Here is a 15,479-nt window from a genome sequence, read left to right as displayed (position 1 = left end):
AAAAAAAAAAACTACATATCACGTAGACGTAGTATTCATCATATGGTCCCGTGAAGGAGGGCAGGATACGGTAGCCTGTCTCGGCTGGCTAAACAGAAACAAACAATACAGCCGATTATGGCTTCGGTGCCGGCAGCTGCTTCCAAGCTGTCTGCAACCCATGGAGCACTCACTTTTGAGCTGATAGCTCGGTGTTCGGTGAGTCAAATACCTCGGAGACATCAAGTGAAACTATTTGGTGCATGTCAAAAGGGAAGAGAGGCCGGAAAAGAAGTCTTTCCGTCTGTCACCGCCAAGTCAACTTGTATAGTGCATACGGGTGATATCGGGGCGAGCAACGGGGATTTCCCGTCGAACCTGTCAGTCAAAACCGCAATGGTCGATGGTTCCGAGAACCGAAGCTCCACCTCTTCCCCCATCGGGTCAGCTGCAGTGCAGCTATCCCTACCGCTACTCCCTCCCTCTACGACCACACCCCTGTTGCATTGACTTTGGCGATCTGATACCAAGCTCTATCTCCCGTCTAGACCACTCGCGCCCGCGCCTCCATACTCACTCTCCCCCATGGTCCCGTCAACCTCCCCATCTTCATGCCGGTGGCCACCCAGGCGTCGCTCAAGGGCTTGACGCCCCAGCAGCTTGAGGACACGAGCTGCCGGCTGTGCCTGAACAACACGTACCACCTCGGGCTCAAGCCGGGTCAGGCGGTCCTCGACGCCGTCGGCGGCGCCCACAAGCTGCAGGGATGGCGGCATAACCTCCTGACCGATAGTGGTGGCTTCCAGATGGTGTCGCTGCTCAAGCTGGCCACCATTACCGAGGAGGGCGTGCGCTTCCTCAGCCCTCACGACGGCAGCCCCATGCTGCTGACCCCGGAGCACTCCATGTCGCTGCAGAACAGCATCGGGTCCGACATCATGATGCAGCTCGACGACGTCCTGGTCACCACGTCTCCCGATGCGGCCCGCATGCGCGAGGCCATGGAGCGCAGCGTCCGCTGGCTCGACCGCTGCATAGCCGCCCACAAGAACCCCGAGACGCAGAACCTCTTTTGCATCATCCAGGGCGGGCTTGACCTCGACATGCGCCGCGAGTGCACCGCCGAGATGCTCCGGCGCGACACCCCCGGCATCGCCATTGGCGGCCTGAGCGGCGGCGAGGCCAAGGAGGACTACTGCCGGGTCGTTGCGACTTGCACGGAACTCCTCCCGGACCTCAAGCCGAGGTACGTCATGGGCATCGGCTACCCGGAGGACCTCGTGGTCAGCGTGGCGCTGGGCGCCGACATGTTCGACTGCGTGTGGCCGACGCGCACCGCCCGCTTCGGCAACGCCGTCACGCGCCACGGCGTCCTCAACATGAGGAACAAGCAGTACGCCGACGACTTTGGCCCCGTCGAGGACGGCTGCGGGTGCGTGTGCTGCCGGCCCGTGTCCGAGGGTGGCACCGGCGTCACGCGCGCGCTGGTGCACCACAACGCCGCCAAGGAGACCGTCTCGGCTCACATCCTGACCATCCACAACGTGTGGTATCAGCTCAACCTGATGCGTGACATCAGGGAGGCCATTATAGCAGACAGGTTTCCCGATATGGTCAAGAAGTTTTTTGCCAATCTTTATCCTAACAGGGAAGATTATCCTTCGTGGGCCGTGAATGCCCTAAAGGGTGTGAACATAGACCTCAGCAAAGACTAGATTAGACTTAGACACAAATGAGAACCAAACACCGGGCCACGCTTACTGGCTACCTCATATGAGCATTCGAAGTTGCCCTTGGTTATTTGTCAGAACTGGATCCGTCATTGTCTAATGTTTCGCTTTCCTTTTTCAGTGTACGAGGTTGACTTCATTCTTCATTTCGAGGTTAAACAAGATAATCTATGCTTTATCCTCTCATCCCATCTCTTACTCGTTTCCTTTCCGACCCTAATCTGATCCTGGTCACCAAGATTAGTATCCTGGCTAAGATCTGCAGTATGATTACCTCGGCGTACAATCGCGTCCACCTCAGCGTCCCAGACTCCTGGGGTAACATTTTCTGCTCCAATCCGCTACCCATGGTGTAGCCCCTCTCATCGCCCCTATCGTCATCTTGCCGCCTACAGACCTCTATATATAACTCTGGGTCGTCAGTGATGAGACCATCGATGCCTCCCTTTTTGATGCTCCACTCCATCCATTCAACCTCGTTGACCGTCCAGACAAAGATCTGCCTGCCGCGGGCCTCCGCCGTGCGCAGGAATCGCGTCCCAAACGGACCAACGAGCACCTTTTGGAGAAGGTTGAACGAAACGTTGGAGTGTTTGAGGAGCTGCCAGGCATAGGGTAGCGACCAGCCAATGTAGGCGACCGAGAAGCCAGGAAGGTGGTGGCTGCAGCGGCGCATATAATTCGCATCCCAACAGCCCATTATTATCCTGTCCTTCCAGGGACGTACGGATGGGACTGATGCAAATGTTTCTGCTGTCCGGCGAATGAGCTCGTCCGGATCGTCGTCTCTCTGAGGCAAGTACAATCAGCACTGGCATCGAGCCACCTGGGCGCCAAGGAACTAAGCCATTCACATACCTTGATATCTAACAAGAGCCACTTGTCCTCCATGCCAGGCTGTGTCAAGTAGTGCAGCAGATCTGCTAACCTCGGCATGGGTGACGGAGGGTTCTTCATTGTCCGTAGCGTGCTCACATAACTCCATTCGCAGTCGGCAAGCTTCCGGTCCTCGCCGAAACAGCGTTTCAGAGTGCCATCGTGTGACAGAACGACCACCTTGTCTTTAGTAAGATGCAAGTCTGTCTCAATGGCGTGAGCGCCAACGACGAGGGCGGCAGCGAAGGCGGCCATGGTGTTCTCGGGCCACTTGGCTTTATAGCCGCGATGGGCAATGGCCTGTGGAACTCGCCGGCCCCATGGCCCTGGGATCGCGTCAGCGAACGATGCTAAAGCTGCTCTGTTAGTCAATGGCCGAATGATCAGGTATTGCGTTCAGCAGGCTGTTTTTCCATACCGGGAGGGAAGGTAGCCCGCTGTTGCCCCTCAAGCAGCGGCATCTTTTCTGAACCCTTGGGTAGTAAAGTCATGTTGTGTGTTGACTCCTGACTGGCTGTGACTATGTATCGCAACGCTGTTCCCACCAGGGTTCGCAGTGTTTGGTAACGACGGTTGATTTTCGGAGACTGTAACTGAATTGCTTCGGATTCACGCTTTCGGTAGCATCGAAGTTTCCAAAAAAAAAAAAAAAAAAAAAAGGCAAACGCAGTAAAAGCTCAAGAGATCTTGAGGTTTGAACGGGCCACAGAAACCTCCGGGCTCATTGCGATTTGATTCTGTTCCAACCGCAGTGTCTCGGTAAACTCGTTCAACCCTAGAGATCTTCGAGGGCCGGACGATCTACATAAGTAGAAGTGGACACGGCGGCCTTGTCATGATTAAAAATGTTAGCCTCAAACAAGGCAAAGTCAAGAGATGGCGTAAGCGATTTGGCAGACCAGTCCGAAATCCGGCTAGACGTCAGAGATGGATTTGTTGAGCGGATATAAGCTCAAGTCTGCTGACGCAGCCAACGAAAAACTTGTCAGAAGCATTAGGGACTTGGCCGTATTAGGGACTTTTGATTTTTTCAATCCCATGGGTTTCGCAGCGCTGCTCCGAACGGAGCTTTTTCTAAAGCTTAAACACTCATTGGAGCCTGGTGACTTGCAGAAGATAATGACGCGCGGCTAGACCACTTGCACTTGCGATTGCCATAATTGGTGGTCACCAGACAGTCGTGGGCCAGTCTCTGATGTTCCGTGGAGCTGACCCTGTCTTGTGGCGGTTGAGCCTAGAACTTATTCGCGCCAAGCCTTTTCGGATCTCAAATGCACACAACGCCCAACTAGGAAGGGCAGCTGTGGGCGGGTGGCAAAGCAAGGGAAGCAAGAAAACGTGCCTGTTGGCCACGTGCTAAATGGGGAACGGGCGCCCAGTAATAAACAAGATAAAAAAGACCAAGCCCACTCACTATTAAGCTATTAACGACGAGCAAATTCGCCTAATTCAACAGCCCGCGTCGGCGAGATGGGGAATAAAAAAATCCGGAGAAATCGGAGAGTGGATTCGGGTCAACGCGGCAGTTTTTTGTTTTCTTTTTTTGGGTTGTTTTTTCTTTTTTATCTTCCTTGGTCGTCGTCGCAGACAATCTACTCAAGGCGTACCCAATCTGTCGGAACCGCAACAGTCCGGGCGCTGTCGGAGAGTAAAAAGGACGGGTAGGCGGGTGTGGTTCGCAGCAGCGGCGATCTTGCAGGCGCCGGGAAGCGTGTGATGGAGACTGCTCGGGGTGGAAGAGAAAGCCTGCCGGGGCAAGCAGACAAAAGACTGGTGATCCTCGGGATGGAGAAAGTTGAGCGACACCAATATATCTACTCGGTGAAATGGTTAGAGAGCAGAAAAGAAAAAAAATATTTTCTGTCACTTTTTCTCTTGATCATTTGGCAGCCTCCACGACGTAGCCATCCGAAACACAGGAGGCTCCCGCTTCGCAGAGAGATAGTGGATTCGCAGGTAGGTCAAGGTGGCCAAGGCGTCTGACTTGCTGGGAAGGGCGTATCGGCAGATTAAACAAGTAAAAATTAACATCAACAAGCTCGTGATTTTGTTAGAAAGTCCTGTTAACTACAAGAAATTGTTGCCCACTTGACGTGTACTGTACGAACAAAGAGACCCAAGGACTTCGTAAAGGTTGGCGCGGACAGACTCTCGGTCGTCCGATGTTCTTTGCGTGTTTGCTTGTCTCCTTTGCTGTCTCCTTGGTGGGGCCCCTTCTTTTATCCTTCTTTGCTGTTTGAAGTCTCAGATGGACCTTCCTGGAAAATTGCCAGTGATCGACACTCACTTGACCTGGTGCGCCAGAGTTAGGGTTGTAGCAGCCTGCTGCTATTCAGACGGCCGTATCTACATACTGGTGCGGTTGTGCATGGAAGTAACCGGCATGAAGCCTCTTTGGAGAGTTGCCCTGCTTGCGTTTAATCGGGACCCTGCAGCATATCGAGTTGAAACACTCGAGTAAGTTACCTTACGGTAGGTATGCAGTAACAATCAAAGAGAGCCTGGTAATAAATTAGTGAGTGTTATTTTTTGCAATCACTGCTACTGGGACCAAAGCTGTTCTTGCCTTAATGGTGAGTGAGCGTGCATTTGCGCAACCAATTTCCAAGAAAGGAAACTACACGCGATGGCCACTGGCGTCTCCCGTATCATCCAAGGTCTCTTATCAGGCGGGACCGCTTTCAGCCCAGCGATATGTGCTTGCCCGAGTATCCGCAATTCCCACAAGTTTAACTAACTGCCTTGCCTACTATTCATCCGATACAGTGGTACAGTACTGCCTGAAGCCTGAAGACCTGCTCCTTTTTCTTTCTCTCGCTCTCTTGGCCGCGGACTCGGGCTACCCCACTCCGGATCTCTTCCCCCGCCATAGTCAGGGATCCCGACGGCATGATCCCGGTGGACCCCGATGCCACTTGATCCTGGTGTACAGAATATACCTTACCACCAGCATTTTGTAACTCGGAATTTCTTGCAGTGGATGACACCCCAACCCACAAAAGCATATTCTTAACTCTCACCAAGCATCAAACTCAAAGCACCCAAGCTTTTGAACGTTGCCGGGTGGGGGATTTCCTTTTTTTTTTTTTTTTTTTTTTTTCTCTCTCTCGTCCCAAAGCTGTCCTGTAGACCCTTCCTCACCCTTACCCAAGTAGGCGGGCGAAGCCTCAAATCCACCGCAACAAAACTCCCCCCTCCCCCCAATCCGTGACGTTTCGTCCCAGGTTTCAAGCCACCGTGCGGCCCTGGCTCAGCTTTTCCCAAACCCAGCTTTCCCTCCACCCTGCCATCTCTTGCGGGAACCTCCGCCCTAGCGTCGCTTGTCGTCAACCCATGCTTCTCGAAATGGGGGGCTGAACTTCCCACAAGAAAAAAAAAAAAAAAAAAAAAAAAGGAATAACAGTGCCGTCACCCACGTGTTGTCGGCAAACAATGGCCGATCGTGGGATCGTGGGAGGCTCGACGAATCGGAACGGCCAGCGGTCGGCCACGGCCCCGTAATTGAGGCATTATTGCACCTTGCGGGTCTTTCCCTCCTCTCCCCAACTGTGGATGCGTTGCAAGTCCATCTGAAGATGCGATACAGGTCGCCTCGCCTCATGTCTTGAGGTCAGGAGTCGCTACGTTGCAAGTAGATGAACCGCGGTGAATGTGAAAGATCGGCTTTTACTTGTCTTGGTTACATATTCATCCAACATACTACTGTCCGAGCCAGGTACGAAGAAACAAAACAATCAAAAGATTTCAAAAAAGTCTCACGCTATTGTCATCTCATATCCGATCATCATACATGCCATATCCAAACAAGCAAGCCAACGAACACGAATCCTAAAAAGGCAAGCAAAGAAAAGAACAGATGGCAAAAGAGCCACTCGGCACAAAAGAGGTATGGTTTTCAATCCTAGGCTCACTTGATCCACCCAAAACAAACAAGCCTCATAGCCCGAAGCGCCCATTCAAAGGTTCCATGATCAACCCATCCGATGTACCCGGCATTGTTGTTGATACCATATGGTGATGATGACCAAAGTCTAGCCCAGTTATTTCGAGCTCCTCGCCTGCTGAGCTTAGACTCTCATCACTGATGCTCAAGACGCTTTGAGCTACTGGTGCCGAAGAAACGTCAAACTCTCCTCCGTTGGTTCCTCCAATTGTGATCCCAGAGAGATCCCAAGAGTCTGGCGACCACCCACCCGAGGTGGCTGGCGCTTGAGTTTCCGTCGCCGTAAAGGATGATAGGCCGGGTCCGCCGTATATGGCGTCGTAAACGTTGACCTGCCCGCCATCCATCGATCCCAAGAGCGCCTCCCACTCGGCCGTCGTTGATACGGTGCCCGAACCAGACATCTTCTGTTCTGGTTTCCTTGGTAGGCAGTGCTGCTCTTGGAACTGCTGACGGGGTCGCGACTGGACGGGCGATGGAGGCAGCGAACTCTGGTGGTGTTGCGGCTTCGGGCCTCCCAGAGGCAGAAAGTCTAGGCCCTGGGCGCCTGGCCTAGGATGCGACGACGATCTCGCGATCATTTGTGCTTGTGTCATCGACAGCGACAGTCGATGATCTCTCTTGGCCAATTTTTTCACGTCTTGTCTCTTGTTGCCGTCAAAGGACGACCTCGAGTCGGCACGCGCTAATTCAGGTCGTGTCGAACTTTGTGGCATCGAAAGTCTCCGTAATTTCTCCTGTTGGGGAAGAAGATCCGTCTCACTCATTGTGGCGCTAGTGTGACGGCCGAATGGAAACACTGTATTCCTCGGTGGCATCACGGGTTGTGGCATTTGTGGGGATGGTCTCTGTGTCGGTGCTGCCATGATGACTTCGGGGCTGTGGCTTGGTGGAGTAGGCAGCGCTCCTCGCTGTTCTCTTGCCTCCTCCACTGGGACCAGCAAGCCGGCAACCCGTTTGAAATCATATGATCCTGACGCTCTCGCAGTTTCAACAGTCTTGATCACGGAGCCTACCAGGCTTTCGGTGTCCCGCATCGTTTTGCTACCTGATTTCAGATCAAGCGAGTGGTAGAGTAGTCCCATGCCGCACAATATCAGCGTATCCGGCTTGTTCAGGCACAGTGAGAAAGACATGTTTCTTTCTTCGAGAAGCTGAGTGATCTGGATCATGTGCTTGCTTGATTCCCCCACAGCAATCATAGCCGGCGCAGCCTTTGGTCCCAGGCTTGAGCCCAGGGCAGGGCGGAAAATCAGGGTCCGAATATAGTAATAAGCAAAGGCCAAAAGGGGCGACCGGCTGCCAGTCACGTCGGTAGAGGGCTTGTCTTGCTTGAAGGTGAGCTTCAGATGCTGTGGAAGCTTGTCATTCCACTCATCCAGCTCCGCTGCAAGGGCTGCCATTTTTTGCAACGAAAGCTCGTGCGCTGCTGTGGCTGGGTAGATCTTGTCCAACACACTTGCCAAAATCCGGGTTGCTCGGAACAGAGCTAGGGCGCTAGATATTCTCGTGTACTCGCCGGGAAGAGTTGGTTGAAATCCTTTCTCGGTGACATATTCATCATCGACATCGGAGGGGTACTCGGCGTGGATATCGATATCTTTCAGGAGCCTCGGGAGGCCCAGAGTTGCAGCGGTAAAGCAGTCCATTGTGTAGAGCGTCCAGAAGACCTTTTTCCGCGTCTCGAGCGTCAATGGCCCAAATAAAAACTGTTTTTGGCACTGGTGGAGGCCGAGCCTGTGAGACAATCCAACTGCAATGCCTTTGTAATACTGGAGACGCTTGTAATCCGCCCTGATCGCGCAGAAAATGAGTGCCAGTATGAGACACTGGAGTGTAGCCATAGTGTTGTCCATCAAAACAAATGCAAGAGACCTGCGCCACTGTTGCTCACATATGGCGATCTGATCCAAGTCGGGATTTTCTACAGATATTGCTGCGATGCTGAAAACCAGATGTAGCTGCGCCAGCTTATGGTGGCTCTTGACCTTTTCCGGGTCAGCCACAAACTCCTCATAAATCCGGAGGAAGGTAGGCTTGTGGATGACGGGGAACAGAGGCGCCCATTCTTGGAAAAAGACATTAACACATCGATCGGAGAACAGGCGAGGTGGAGCGCGCAACTGCTCCTCCTTGGGTGGATGTGGCAGGAGAGGATAGCAGCCTTGTATGTGTAAGAAAGACTCTGGGTTGAAGTCAGCACAAGGCTTTCCAGCCTCTTGCAGTTTCCTTTTGAATGTCTCTGTAAAGTCGATAAAGTTGTTAGTTGGTGTCATGATCTCAGCTTTTCACGTGCTGAGCATGTATAGAACCATGCGAGAACTCCCACATTGCAGGAAAGGGATACAAACCAATGAAAGCACGACCGCTAGACGGACCCATTTGGTATGAGTCCGAGTTTTCAACCCCTAGGACTAAAGGCGATGCCGAGACTCGGAATGTGTCTTCTTTGATTTTGGGGCTACCCGATGCGTCCCTGGCTGGATCTCGAGGCGGCGTAGCAGAGAATCCTTCCGACTGTCTCCTGCTGTTACCGTGCATCCTCGACAACATGTCGATCTTCTCATCCTTCTCGTCCAGCAAATCCTTCAAATCGCGAACCTCGGCCTCCAATGCTCTGACGCGTTCCTCGAGAGACTCGGTGTAGCCTCTGGGGAACGCCCTCCTGCTGAGCTTGTCGCTCGTCTTGCACTCAAAACCAACATTTGCACACTGGGTGCACGTTGGTCTGATGCCATCACAGCGAATTTTCTATGTCATTGTTAGGTCTTGTTGCTCGCTAAATCAAGCCTCGAGCAATTGCGCATACCTTGCTGCGACATCGGTCACACGCCTGTGCGATACGGCTCTGTGAGCTCGTGCCCACCTTGATTACTTTCATGGGTAGGATTCCAGGCATTTTGGCGAATTGATTTGGGCTTTTCGCTGTGCGAGGTGTGGGCCAGTAGGTGCCCCTGGCGGATTGAAAAATTGACGTAGGGGCCGCCGGCAGTGGATTTTGGTCGTCAACGCTGGTCAAGCTCTCAAGGGAAAATTGATATGTGGTGTATCAGGATGCTTTCGACACCAAACACGTATCGCGGTTTGCCCAGGTGATGTTTGGTTTCTCCAATCAGTTCCTTCTTTAAATGTGTCTCTGTTGTCTATGACAAAACTGATCTGTAGGTTCCTGCAATCCGGGGTAGCGGAGCTTTGCAATGCGACACGTCGAGGCGGGGGGGACGCGAGAACAACGGTTGTGGCCTTTCCTGATCCTCCGAAGCGGAAGTTGTTAAGCTACAGTAGCTTGCTGTCAAGATATCCGGGTCGGGCCCTTAACTGCTATGATTCTGCAGGTACAGTAGTCCTCTGCTGGAAAATGATATTGCCATCTAAGTTCTCAAAGTGTCGTGTGAGTGATGGATGTGTGTGGGCGGGGATAAGAAATCTAGAGAGGTGGTTGTTGGGCGGGTGATGTGAAGGATAAATACGGAGTACGCCAGCCAAACTGAAATTGCGGAGCACGGACAAGTGAGGCACGGCAATTAGTGGCGGGTGGGGAATGGACGGCACGCGGGGGTTAATCGCATAGAGTCTTTTTGCAGGGGCAGCTTCTTCAACCTTGACGAAGTACGGTAAATCCGGGGGAACTGCTCTAAACCTAGAAGGGCCTACCTACTACTGGTTGGCAAAGAAGAGAGGCAAGAGGTGAGATGGTGAAGGTTGTTGGTGACTTAATTGTGATTGACAGTGTACGAGTATCCACTATCTTCGAATGCTGGAAACCATATACTGTGACAGAGAAGACCCTACTTTTCTACGAATTAGTACCCTTCCATTCTTCCATCTTCCATGTCCAAGTCAAGGTATTCGTTGGCCTAGTTACGATACACTCTTTCATAATTCTTTGCTGAGTTCTCATTCCCGCCATTAGGTAGTGTAATATTAGTCAAACAATGACTAGCGAGAAGGATATTGTCCAAGCGAAAGGTTGAGCTCGAATTCCTAGTTAACGACGACATTGGCAAGTACTTAATCCATCATAGCAAGCCTTCCCTGTCTTTGACACTCAGGGGATGAAGATAGTGCGGTAGACACGGTGTATTGCATCCACCTGCTTGGCAATCCCTCCGATGCAACTTATTCTTTGGTTTGTAGTGTCTTGGTCTTCGTCATTTTCTACATAGTACACTGTGGTTCAAATTTTTTTTTTTTTTTTTTTTTTTTTTTTTGGTATTTCCCTAGTGGCGCCAAGATGTTTGATTGTCACGCTGCGCTTCCGCGGGGCTGGCTGCTCATATAAGCTCGCCGTCATCGTACTATCATGATGAAAATGGATTTTGCACGACGCAGTTGATGGGTTGGCACCCACGGAGTTGAGATGTCTACTCGGAGTAAATTTGCCAATGTATCCTGCTGATCGTTCCAACCCGGGGCATATCAGTATACTGTGGTGTGTTTTAGACAATAATGCCAGGATTTAATATTTTACCTATGTAAGTAGTCGAATACCACACACACACCTCTTCTTACTCTCACGTCTGCGAAGCATCACCCAGCTCTGCCAGATATGGTCCCCTGAGATGGATAGGTACCTCCTCTAGATATTGAAGTCACGCGCATGCGCCCCGAGCCCTTACTGGAAATATGGGCTGATAAAACAACCCATTATCATTATCGCATCTGGAATGGATTTGACCATCAAAAGTAAGCTAGCTTCTACGGCGTTCATCCTTACACAATTGGTCACATCTGATGCCACACAATCCGCCCCCCATGCTTGCATGTACAGTATTCGTACATTTTTCTTTTGGTGCACCGGGAACAGGCTAAGCCCTTGCAGATCACCCCATACTTCTTGCATGCTGGGGCAAGTTCGTTGAGACTGCAGGTCTGCCAGAAACTGGCCACACCAGTGATGGCAATGGTAATCAAAAGAGCAAATTGGATGCTCAGCTATCAGGTAGAATGATGCTGCGGTGCGCGTGAGCCGTACTCTGAATATATTATATGCTTACGGGACAATACCGTCTTGTACAGTGTGTACACACGGTCATCATGCTAATGCAGCAGTGTCTTTTGCCATTTTGCACCGCAAGTTAGGGAAAATACTAAAGTTTATAATTTGACCAAGTTGAAAGCAAGCTAGCCTAGCTTGGTTTCTCAATCGAACCCCCGAATATCATGACAAGCTTGACATTCTGGGGCCCCAGACTTTTGATCGTGGGTTGGCGGCCACGTGGGGCTCGGCTATGAACAGGTCGGGTTCGGCCCAAGATCAGCTAAAATCCGTCTCCTCATTGGCTGGACTACTGCCCACCAGTTCGTTTTGGGCAACTTCCGTTCGTCCGAGATATGCAAGGATTGTTTCGTTTTCCAGGAGCTGCATCTTCTGTAATCCTACATATTAGCAAAGCCGCATCGTGGTACATATGTTGATGTATATCATGGTGCCACAAGGTAGTAGGGGTCGCAACAACGTCCAGGGCTACAGGTGAGGTAGATGGGTAACCTTTGCCTGTTTCTTGCTGGGCCAAAGTACCAAGCTTGGGGGGCAGCGGCATTGGTAACAGGGAGCGCGCAGAGGCTTTGTTTGTGCTTTTGCAGAAACAAGGTGAAACCCCTTCCCGGCTTCTCAAAGCACTTGCGAGTAGTTGCACAAATGTCGCCACAATACATGGCAGAAAAAAAAAACCGTATACACACTTACCTCTGTTTCGAGAACGTCATCTGCATCCTGAAGCAGCCTTTCCTCAGCCTCTCGAAGCTTGATAGCTGCAAATCTACAACCAAATCGAATCTCGGTTGTAATGTCATGGCCAGCAGTCCTTGCTGATAGCCTCTCGAGCTGTGCCTGAACAGTTTCCTGTACAATTACCGCAGCTCGGAGCTGGAAGATCTTGTGATGAGGATGCTCTTTAGTAATATCCCGCAGGGATTTGACTGAGCCAGTAACATCTTGCTCCTCCCAGAAAAGTCGAATCTCCCTGCCCCCGTCGTTCAGCTGCAGGAGACGGATACCGAGGCCATCTTCCTCATTTAGACTCAAGAGATAGGCAAACGGGCAGTCCCATTGAACACCGCCATCCTGAGATCTCGATATGCGAACTGTCGGCGCTTCTCCATAGATTCGAGCTTTGGCCATGGCGAGCGGATCATCTCCTGGGGGCCCGACGGGGACGAGTATATTTTCATCACCCGCGACTTCCGAGTCCACAAAGCCATAGCTGAAAACCATTTCTGCGACTGGCTTCTTTTCCCCATAAGAGATGGTAATTTCTTGCCCTTTTTTCACAGAAACGCCGGAACAAAGACAGAGCTTGACACCATCGCTGCTCTTGACGTACGAAGCATTGGGGGTCGCGGCGTGGTTGACCATATCAATGCATGGCACCATCGTCGGCCCGGAGCCGGGCAACTCCATGCATCTTGAGCGGTACCAGGCATCCAGACGTGCATAATCGCTAACCGTCACGACTTGCTTCTCGCAGAGAACTTCATTCCAGCTTGGTATCTCTGCAGCCTTTTCCAGAAGGTCATCGAATTCATTTTCCAGTGCTCTCAACTTGGATTGGACGGCAGCCTAGGTTGGGTCAGAGAGGGTCTAAGCTGCCACTGGAGCTTCAGATCACAGTGAGCACATACCTCAAGTGATGTGCCCCTGAGCAGTTGTTTTTCGTCTTCGCTCCACAGAGTGGGTAGCGGAACCGTCCGAGGAAGATACTCTATGTACTGAGTCCAGGGGTTGGACACCCCGCCGCCTTCATCATCGGCCCAGACGTGGATGACCTGAGCCAGCAGGAAGAGAATTACATCTTGCCTGGGCGACTGTGATATATCCCTTTAGTCAGCATGTCTTGCATCTCAGTGTCGATATGGTTTTGCTTCAGACTTTGGAAACAGTTTGTAAAGTTTTACTCAAGAGACATATCACTATACCTGGTGGCCTGCAACATCAAAGAGATCCTTGAACCGCTGGTCCGCTCTAGCATACTGCTCCACAGATTCAGAATTCAAAAGAAGCTCATGCGGTACTGATAGTAAGGCTGTGGCTTTTTCGCCATCTTCAGCTTGTAGATCCCTCTGGGCCACAAGGCCGTACCCTTTCCCTTCAGTCTGCCCAATGCCAACTCCGTCAAACACGACCCCATTGAAACGAGACCATATTGGGAGGGTATCGACGGGGACATCAGACTGCGACATATTGGGAAGATGATCGAGTCCAATCCCACGAGTGTGATAACTTCACCCAGCCTAATGGTAGCTTCCAACGTGAGCCCCTGGGCTGCATGGTTGAGCTAATTACATCATTCCAGCATGGATTCGTTCTCCGGACACGGTGGGGCCGAGCCCCGCCAATTTTTCTTCCACGCGCCACGGCGGGGGTTTACTTTGCGATGCGGCTCATCTTAATATGTATTTCTTTTCCAGATACCCGTTTAAGCATAGAATGTTCGGTCAAATCAAGATCTAAGTCCCGGCAGATCATCCTCGGAAGATAGTCGCGCTTCAAAATGCCACGCGATCCTTTGATCGGCCTTGTTGGGAAGCCTAGTGCTGGCAAATCCAGCACGCTGAACTCCCTCACAGACGCAACCTCTAAAGTCGGTCGGTAACCCACACCCACAAACCGCCCGCTAGCCAGGGGAACGAGCCCTGCTCCTTTCGGTACGACCATGCAGCTGATACGCTCCGCATAGGAAATTTCCCGTATGGTCCTCTTGATTGTTTTCAGCCAGCCGGGCGGCGCCTTTAAACTCGAGACAAGGGGAGGTCCTGTCTGGTTAGTATCTTTTACGCTAACATAGTCACCGAACGTCCCTCTCACAGCTTCACCACCATCGATCCCCAGCGTGCGATAGGCTATCTCCAGATTGACTGCGCCTGTGCCCGGCACGGCCTCCAGGACCGGTGCAAACCGAACCACGGATCGTGTGTCGACGGACGCCGCTCCGTGCCCATTGAACTACTCGACGTCGCTGGCTTGGTGCCGGGGGCGCATCAAGGCAAGGGCCTGGGAAACAAGTTTCTTGACGACCTTCGACACGCCGACGCCCTGATTCACGTTGTCGACGCGTCGGGCACCACCGATGCCGAGGGCAAGAACACCAGGGGTTACGACCCGTCGGTCGACATTGCGTGGCTGCGCAGCGAGATCGTGGCATGGATCAGAGGAAACTTGATGGATAAATGGGGCAGCATCAGGAGACGACACGTCGCGGCCAAGCATACAGCGGTCGAGACGCTACAGGCACAGTTCAGTGGTTACGGTAGTACGGCCAAAGTGGTTGCGCGCACACTGGATAAACTAGCGCTCAAGGAAGGGTTGGAACACTGGGATGACGCGACCATCGAGCGAGTTGTGGAGGCCTTTACCGACGAGAAATTCCCGACAGTCATCGCTCTGAACAAGATCGATCATCCCGACTCAGACAAGAACATAGCAAAAATCGCCAAGATGCAAGACCCCAATAAGATCGTGCTTTGCTCAGCAATATCAGAGATATTCTTGCGCAAGATGGCAAAGCAGGGATACATTCGATATACAGAGGGCAGCGAGTTTGTCGACACGAGGGAGGACTTGATCGCGGATGGGGATCCAGAGGGTGGTGGGTTGAAGGAGCTTGACGAGAAGAACAAGACGAGAATAGAGAACCTCAAGGATATGGTTCTCTACAGGTTCGGGTCCACCGGCGTCAATCAAGTACTTTCCAAGGCTGCCGAGGTCCTAGGGTTAGTGCCTGTATACCCTGTCCGCAACACGACGACCTTTGGCTCAGGAGCTTCCGAGTCAAAGTTTGTCTTTAGGGATTGTGTGCTTGTCAAGAAGAACACAACCGTGGGAGAGGTTGCGAGAAAGGTCATGGGCGACGCCCCCGTGGCATACATAGAGGGGGTTGGGGCCATGCGAGTTTCGGAAGATGTTGTTGTCACTGTCGGCAAAAACGATGTAGGTGTTTTGGAATCTGCCC

At 52.0% G+C, this 15,479-nt stretch overlaps 5 protein-coding genes across 5 annotated transcripts in view; 2 read left to right on the top strand and 3 right to left on the bottom strand.

Annotated features, from left to right (window-relative positions):
- Positions 1-117: 117 nt before the first annotated feature.
- PpBr36_04594 (uncharacterized protein) lies at positions 118-1,694 on the top strand (the record flags this gene model as incomplete). Its single annotated transcript, XM_029891753.1, has 2 exons — positions 118-198; positions 528-1,694. 2 exons carry the CDS (start codon positions 118-120, stop codon positions 1,692-1,694), a joined length of 1,248 nt encoding a protein of 415 aa, XP_029750020.1.
- Positions 1,695-1,884: 190 nt separating this feature from the next.
- Positions 1,885-3,076, bottom strand: PpBr36_04593 (uncharacterized protein; the record flags this gene model as incomplete). The annotated part of the gene is made up of 3 exons (XM_029891752.1): positions 1,885-2,499; positions 2,568-2,935; positions 3,004-3,076. 3 exons carry the CDS (start codon positions 3,074-3,076, stop codon positions 1,885-1,887), a joined length of 1,056 nt encoding a protein of 351 aa, XP_029750027.1.
- Positions 3,077-6,521: 3,445 nt separating this feature from the next.
- PpBr36_04592 (uncharacterized protein) lies at positions 6,522-9,427 on the bottom strand (the record flags this gene model as incomplete). The annotated part of the gene is made up of 3 exons (XM_029891751.1): positions 6,522-8,770; positions 8,880-9,279; positions 9,338-9,427. 3 exons carry the CDS (start codon positions 9,425-9,427, stop codon positions 6,522-6,524), a joined length of 2,739 nt encoding a protein of 912 aa, XP_029750026.1.
- Positions 9,428-11,785: 2,358 nt separating this feature from the next.
- PpBr36_04591 (uncharacterized protein) lies at positions 11,786-13,710 on the bottom strand (the record flags this gene model as incomplete). Its single annotated transcript, XM_029891750.1, has 4 exons — positions 11,786-11,899; positions 12,218-13,090; positions 13,153-13,335; positions 13,447-13,710. The coding sequence occupies 4 exons, from the start codon at positions 13,708-13,710 to the stop codon at positions 11,786-11,788; spliced, it is 1,434 nt and encodes a 477-aa protein (XP_029750025.1).
- Positions 13,711-14,021: 311 nt separating this feature from the next.
- The window catches only part of PpBr36_04590 (uncharacterized protein), a gene marked incomplete at both ends in the record, with an annotated part of 1,675 nt that continues 217 nt past the window's right edge, over positions 14,022-15,479 (top strand). Inside the window, 3 exons of the mRNA XM_029891749.1 lie at positions 14,022-14,111; positions 14,208-14,290; positions 14,338-15,457. Coding sequence (XP_029750024.1) covers positions 14,022-14,111; positions 14,208-14,290; positions 14,338-15,457 — 1,293 coding nt within the window. The remainder of the gene's footprint in view (positions 14,112-14,207; positions 14,291-14,337; positions 15,458-15,479) is intronic.

The sequence above is a fragment of the Pyricularia pennisetigena genome, chromosome 6 (assembly GCF_004337985.1).
Source record: "Pyricularia pennisetigena strain Br36 chromosome 6, whole genome shotgun sequence".
Taxonomy (NCBI): domain Eukaryota; kingdom Fungi; phylum Ascomycota; class Sordariomycetes; order Magnaporthales; family Pyriculariaceae; genus Pyricularia; species Pyricularia pennisetigena.
The sequence above is the reverse complement of the archived record's forward strand: the minus strand, read 5'-3'. Positions and strand labels throughout refer to the sequence as shown.